The 7,001-nt window shown below is 63.0% G+C and overlaps 1 protein-coding gene across 1 annotated transcript in view; it reads right to left on the bottom strand.

Annotated features, from left to right (window-relative positions):
* Positions 1-777: 777 nt before the first annotated feature.
* TRPM2 (transient receptor potential cation channel subfamily M member 2) overlaps positions 778-7,001 on the bottom strand; it is a 50,205-nt gene continuing 43,981 nt past the window's right edge. Inside the window, exons 29-33 of the mRNA XM_079923060.1 lie at positions 5,769-5,855; positions 5,179-5,284; positions 3,555-3,656; positions 2,254-2,370; positions 778-1,608 (exon numbers count right to left, since the gene is read on the bottom strand). Coding sequence (XP_079779186.1) covers positions 1,483-1,608; positions 2,254-2,370; positions 3,555-3,656; positions 5,179-5,284; positions 5,769-5,855 — 538 coding nt within the window. The 3' untranslated portion in view covers positions 778-1,482. The remainder of the gene's footprint in view (positions 1,609-2,253; positions 2,371-3,554; positions 3,657-5,178; positions 5,285-5,768; positions 5,856-7,001) is intronic.

Below are 7,001 nucleotides of genomic sequence, written 5' to 3'. Positions count from 1 at the left end.
GAATTAGTGCCCCTATAAGAGAAGAACCAGAGCTCCCCACCTCTCTCCTGCACACTCCAAGGAAAGGTCACCTGAGGACAGAGTTCAAGGTGGCTGTGGCCAAGCAGGGGAGAGCCCTCACCAGGAACCACCCTGCCCACACCTTGACCCCCCACTCCCAGCCTCCAGAACTGTGAGAAAGTGAATGTTCCATCTGTGGTGCCTTGTTCTGCAGCCCAAGCTGACCAAGACAGTGTGTTTTGCTTTTCTGTAATTCATCTTTGTGAAATTCTTTCAGAAAGGGTGCATGAGGAACACACTTTCTGGGTCCTTATGCTTCTAAAAGGTCTTTGTTTGGTGCTGCCACGTGAACACTAGTTTGGCTGGATATGAGATTCTAGATAAAAAACCAAGGCCCCCACAGTGGCTGAGCGCCTGCAGGGTAGGGGGCCAGGGGGGAGGCGCAAGGGGCTGAGTCCCAAGCTGGGGGCCAGAGCCGGGGTCTAGGAAATGAGGAAGAGGTAGTGTGTGTGTGTGTGTGTGTGTGTGTGTGTGTGTGTGTGTGTGTGTGTTGGGGGGGTGTTGATTGGAGGAGAAATCATGAGTTTGGACCGGAGGGGCTGCAGGCTGTCCACAGGAGACCCCCTCAGGCCCCAGGAAGCTTGGCTGTGGGCTGGGTGAGGTCTTGGTGACCCAGACACAGGCCCTTGACCACTGCTTGTGTCTATAACTTTATTTGAGGGAAGCACAGAAGAGGCGGGCGAGGCTGGTGTAGGAAAGCAGATTTAATGTGGGGTTTTCACAACATTCCACGGCTCCTGATGGCCTATGAGTCGCTGATGCTGAACTGGGTGGCCCCTCAGTCCACACCTACCGCCCGCTCCTCCCGGGCTCTCAGGGTGGGGGTTGGGGGCACCATGTGCAGGAGAGCCCCCGCCCGCACGGGGCGTCTGCGTCCTCCCCGCCTGGGTCCCGGGGCAGCACACAGGCAGAGACCTGTGCATTTCGGGAGGAGGCCGGAGCTTGCCTGCACGTCCTGCGCTGCTAAGGGGCTCAGCCCTGACAGCCAAGGGAAATGGGTCCCATGGTGCCCCGCCCCAGGCCAGGCAAGGGGCTGAGTTAGGTCCCGGTGGAGGCCCTCTCGGGGGTGTGGGCCTGAGCAGGAGGCCACAGGGGAACCCCGACTCTCCAGGAGGTGCCAGGCTTGGGTGGAGATGCCTCTGATGGTGGACATGCTGCTCACAGGATGCGGCCAGGAGGGTGTCCACTGGCCGCCAGCAGGCTCGGGAGAAGCGGTGTTGGCTGGTGGAGTCCCCGTGGCCACCTCAACCCTGAGGCCCTGCCTCGTGGCCGGAGTCCCCCTGCTCCCTGCTCAGCTCTCCTCCCAGGGCACCCCGAAGCCTCCCAGTTCAACAGCTGGGCAAGAGGGGCTGCTGATCCGGGCGGGCCGTGGGTGGAGCAGCTCTGCCGGCCCCTGCAGAGCTGCCCGGCTGCGTCCCCAGGTTAGTAGTAGGCCCCGAACAAGGCGGCCACCTTCTGGAGGATGGCCTTGTGGTTGGCGTACAGAGGGATGCGCTCGTCCACCACCTGCCACCGGATGGACACCCCCGCATCGCAGGAGTACAGGTGCTGCGAGGACAGGGGTAAGATCCTGACTCCCTCCTGAGCCGGCCCTGCCCCCACCCAGACACCCCGAGACTACAGACGTCAGGGGGTGACGGGGGCCCCACGGCCTGGCTCCTGGCCCTGCCGCAGGCCTGGCCGATGGCCGCGTGCTTTATGCTTCTGCTGCACAGGCACGAATCAGAAAATGCCCACAAAGCCTTAAAAACCCTGAAGGAGGAGAGAGAAGAGGTGCAGCCTTGTTCCGGGGTTTTCTGTCTGCAGACACAGCCCGGGTTTTGTTCCCTGGGACTTCCTGGTCCCAGTTCTGGATTAGGGATACGTAGGACTGATCTAAGTACTGGGGATGGCAACCCCACATAAGTGCTGGAACCAGCCTCCCCTGGGTGTGAGCCTGGAGGCCCCCAGGGTTCCTGGCCAGCCCCGACTGCGCCCCAGCCTCCTTCTGAGGCCCTCTGGCCTCTCCCGGATGCCCCCTTGGTACCCTCTGGGCACAACTCTGACCCACGCAGCTCCCACTCTCTGGTCCTGGCCAGCTCTGGCCCCAGGCCCCGGAACCCCTCAGACCCCTCCCTATAGACCCCGAGGCTCTTTGGAGCACTGATCCCCCGGTCCCCCCATTCCTCAGAGCCTGAGACCCAGGCCACATACAGAGTTCAGCCTCTTCAGCTCCACGTCGCTCTGGTCTGGAAAGTGGACGCTCACGGCCACCGTCTCGATCCAGGCGTTGTCCGTGTTCCTTGGGTCATCCACGTACCCTTTGTACACCTGGGAGGCAGCACAGGTGTGAGCTGTTTCGCCTGATGGACCCCCTGAGGCCCCCGGCTTTCTCCCAGAGGAAGGGGCCCCATGCTTTCTCTGCAACCGGTCCGGGTCTGGGATGCTCTGAGCACAGCTGTCCACTGCACCCAAGCCCCTCCTGGCTCTCCCCCACCCCATCCACCTGCCCCCAACACCACCTTCAGCCTGACTGACACATCGTGGGGACCCACAGCCTCACTCATCTCCCTTCTGGTCTCTGGCCTGCTACCCAGACCTGCCTCGACTGTCTTTGGGAGGATTAAAAAGGGCCAGTGGACCTCAAAACATTACGCAAAGTGAAAGAAGCCAGACACCAGAGTCTGCACGCTGTGTGATTCCACCTATAATAACCGTCCAGAGCAGCAAGTCCGCAGAGACCGAAAGCAGCCTCGCGGGTGCCCGGGGCGGGGGAGGAAGGGAGTGACTGCCAACGGGTATGGGCTTCCTTTTGGGGTGATGGAATGTTCTGGAACCAGACAGAGGTGGTGACCACACCACGCCGTCTGTGTACTAAATACCACTGAACTGCTCACTTCAAAGTGGTTCCTTTTCTGTTGTTTGGATTTTACCTCAACAAATAAAGAAGTTTATTTCTACAGAGCAGAGAAAAGAGAGATGGCAGTGCTCCCTGCGGGGCTGCAGGGGATAAGCCTGTGAAACTGCTTGGTTTGTAGGGCAAAACCGTAAACGTCAGCCATTGTCTATTGCATCCTGAGACGCCGCAGAGACAGAACCAGCAACGACTCGGATGCCCACTTGGAGGACTATTTAAAGAAATCATGGCACAAAATATTATGTGGTCCTGAAAAAGAGCGAGGTGGATTCGGAAATGTGGACCTAAAAATATGGCCTTTGCAAATTAACTGAAAAGCGAGTTACGTCTTTGTGCCCAGCTGTGCTCAGGGCAAGAGGGAGTGTGGGCCGGACACCAGGCGTGCCCCGGCCCCAGGGCGGCAGAGGCCGTGGCCCCCCACTTGATCTCGGGAGGAGCAAACCCAGACAGAGAGAGAAGGCGAGGGGCCCAGAGCCGCGGACACGTGGGTCCCTCCAGGAGGCTCCCCAGCTCCACGCGGCCCGCCCTGCAGCTGTCACGACCCGCACCTTGGGGCCCCAGATGCACAGGTGTGAGCAGAGCAGAAAGATGACCTCACCTCCATGCCCTGCGTCAGCAGGCTCTCGAAGGAAGGCCAGAACTCTCTCCGGAGGACCTGCTTCAGCTTCCGGGGCAGCATCTCTCCTGGTTCCCGGGAGCCCTGAGCAGAGAGGGAGGAAGGGGCGGGTCAGCACGGCTGTCTGGGGACCTGCTTCCTCTGGCCACCTGCCCAGCGTGGGCAGCGGGCCAGCCCCCTGGAGCCACAGGCGGACGAGTGTCTGACAGCAGCTGCCTCGGGGCTGGAGTGACATTGCCCAGAGCCCAGAGTCCACGTCAGCCCGCGGGGCAGGAGGGTGGCCCAGCCTTGAGGCGCACAGGGCACTGTGGGGAGGCAGCCCCCTGACCTCCACCACCCTGCGCACCAGCTGGGCTGTGTCCTGTCTGCGTGCATCCCTGTCCCCGTGTCCAGCCTCTGCTCTCGCACACCAGGCTCCCGGCCACTCCCGACACCCCAGACACGGGCCTGCACCCGCACTCCCCTCTCCATCCATCTAGGGGACTCTCTCAGTCCACATCAAGTCCATCCACGTAGGCCCTGGAGACGCCCTAGCCCCTCGCTGGGGGGGTGGGGGCTGGCTCTCGGGGACACAGGGACACAGCTCAGAAGATGCCCGTCGGCAGGAGAGACCTAAGTGCCAGAGAGGGAGGCTGAATGCTGCCAGAGAACCCGTGGGAGGAGAGGGCCGGGCCTGGGCTCAGAGCCGCGCTCCCTCAGCTCGAGGGCACAGGGGCTATGGCTGCGGGAACGAGAGCCGCCCAGGGCCCTGGAATCCTGGTTGGGGCCTGAAGACCCTCAGTGGCACCACTGCCCCCCACACACCCATTAACTTGCTGTCACAGCAGAGCAGCTGCTGGGCCACTGGGTGGGTGGTGGGGAAACCCGACGGCCTCTTGCTGAGCTGGGCGAATCACGGACTCCCGGGTACAGGCTCAGAGGAGGGGACCCCGGACAGAGCTGCACCCAGAGACCCGCCGGGGGCCTGGTGGGCGACACGGTCCTCCTGCCAGGGTCAGCCTACTCCAACCCCAGAGCAGTGACAGGGTCGTGGGGGGCAGAGGGCAGATTGACGGGTCAGAATCTGAGCGGTTGGGCCCGCTTGGATAGGACAGGCCCAGGGCCTTCCACACCCCAATTCTGTCACCACAAGGCCTCTGGGGTGCACGCCGGCCTTCACTCCTGCAAGGAGCTGCTGCCCTTGAGCTGAGGGCCTGTGCACCCCCGTCCCCAGCCCCAGGCTCAGCTCGGGCCCCAGGGCTAGGGGCAGGTGCGCGCCTGAGACACCCACCTGGGAGCCGCGTCTGACCCCAACCCCTGAGCCCTGCAGGGAGACCCAGTCTAGCCTCCGAGGCAGCCCCAGCCCTGGGCCTGGTGCCCCCCGGGATGCAGTACATGCTCAATTAGTGCTTACACTCCGAAGAGCCCCTGAACCCATTTTCACAACCGCAAAACAAGGTACTAGGAGGGAGAATTCCCTCTAAAAGGCAAGGACCGGCCTCTGTCATTCAGAACCAAGGATCGAGTCTGAGCCGTGCAGGGCAGCGACCACAGGCGGGTGGTGCTCCTTCGCTGGGTGGAACGCACAAAGGCGCGCAGGGCCCCGGGACGGCGGGCGCGGGCTCACCCCTGGCAGCACCCAGTGCTCTGAGAGGGAGCGCTTCACCACCAGCACCTCCAGCATCTTCTTTATGCCCTTCCTGCAGATGGCGCCGTCCTGGTTCCGCCTCCAGCTGCAGGAGGGACGGTCTGATGTCAGCCCCTCCCCCGCTGCGGGGGAGGCCAAGGCACCCCCCACTCCTGAGCACCTGCTCCAGGGGCACAGAGATAGTAACCACCGCTCCCATGACTGCTGGTCTGACTAGAACGGGTAGGCCTTTTGGGAGAGTATTTTTCTATCAAAAGCCTTAACGCAGCACGCGCCCTGGACCCAGCCCTTCCACCTCTGGGACTCTTTGGAAATGACGGGCAGATGGATATGGACTTTCATTTTGTCCGCGTAGTGAGCCCTGGCCCTGGCTTTGTCCCTCCCCCAAGGGGCCTCTGAGGGAGGGGGACCCACAGGGAAATGAGGGCAGCCTGGGGGCAGGAAGGGCCTGGGCTTTCCTAGGGGCATAGGCGCTCCTGCCCTGTGTTTTGGGGCGCGCCCGTGCTTATCCAGGCCACTACGGGGTAGGGCGCGTGGCGCACGCTGTGTGCTCCTCCGGGGCTACTCACCGGGTGACCACGGGCTGCAGCGTGTGGTTGGGGCCAAAGCAGCTGAGGTCCCCGCGCCCGCGCAGCCCTGTGCGGCCCATGGGGTTCCTGGACGGACAGGGGTCTGCTCAGCCTGCCGCCTGCAGCTGGAGAGCCAGGCCGCGGCAGCAGGCGGGGCCTCTGACGGGGTACGTGCCGGTGCCGCCCACACCTGCCCCGGCCCAGGATGGACGGGAGCAGGGAGGAGGCCACCGTATAGAGTCCTGGAGAGGACCCCCGACACCCACGGGCCCCTTGACCGGTTGGCTGACTCCGCATCACCCACTGGGGCTGTCCACCCCGAATCCTGTCCCTGGGGGACTCCAAGGCTTCAGGTCACCTTGGCGTGAGTTGGAAAGGAAAGGAGTCTCCTTGGGAGCAGAAGCCCAGCCCCACCGCAGACCCCCCAAGAGAGCGCCTGACCGACCATCGTGCTGCGTCCGAGGGCCTCAGCCGGCCTGTGACCTGGCACCCGACGGTCCCCCCAGCCCCGCCGTGACACTCCGTCCTGCTCTCGTCCTGAACACCACGTCCCCCTAGTCCCCTCCCCTGTCCAGGGCTGGAGACGCTCCTGGTCACGTCTGTTCTCCTGCCCCACCCATCTCCCACCACCTCCTTCCACAGCCTCTGCTCCCTGTTCCAGAACCTTCCCCAGAGGCCCACCACACACCTCCTCCCCCAGGTGCCCTCAACGACCGCCTGCTCATGGAGCCCCCACGTCCTGGCCACCTGTGGTCCCTCCGCAGATGCTGACTGCCGCTTCCTCGGCCTCCGCCCTGTGGTGCTGCTTCGCCAGCAAACCCCATCAGAGGCCCTCTGACCTCCAAACCCCAGGCTGGCTCACAGTAGGCGTCCACTAAGTGCTTGCTGGGCCTGACGCCATGGGTCACCTGACATCTTTATGCTGATTCTTCACCTGTACAGTGGGGCTCAGTGCCCGTCCCTACAGAGAACAGACCTGGAAACACCTCCGTCCCCTACACGTAACCCCAGGGGCCCTTTAACAGCTCCCCCGCTTCATTCTCACGATCGGTGCAGCTGGCAGCCGGGCGGTCCACGTCTTACCCCATTTCCACACCACAGGAACAGAAGCCGTAAAGGTTACATCGGGGGACGAGGGCGCAGCGCCCAGGCCAGCGGGACCAGCCCACGGCCCCCGCCTCCCCACGAAGGAAACGCCTTATGTGGGTGTTTCTTTTCTTCCGTATTTTGTTT

This window comes from Stenella coeruleoalba, assembly GCF_951394435.1.
Source record: "Stenella coeruleoalba genome assembly, chromosome: 5".
NCBI classification, from domain to species: domain Eukaryota; kingdom Metazoa; phylum Chordata; class Mammalia; order Artiodactyla; family Delphinidae; genus Stenella; species Stenella coeruleoalba.
This window is presented reverse-complemented; position numbering and strand designations above follow the sequence as displayed.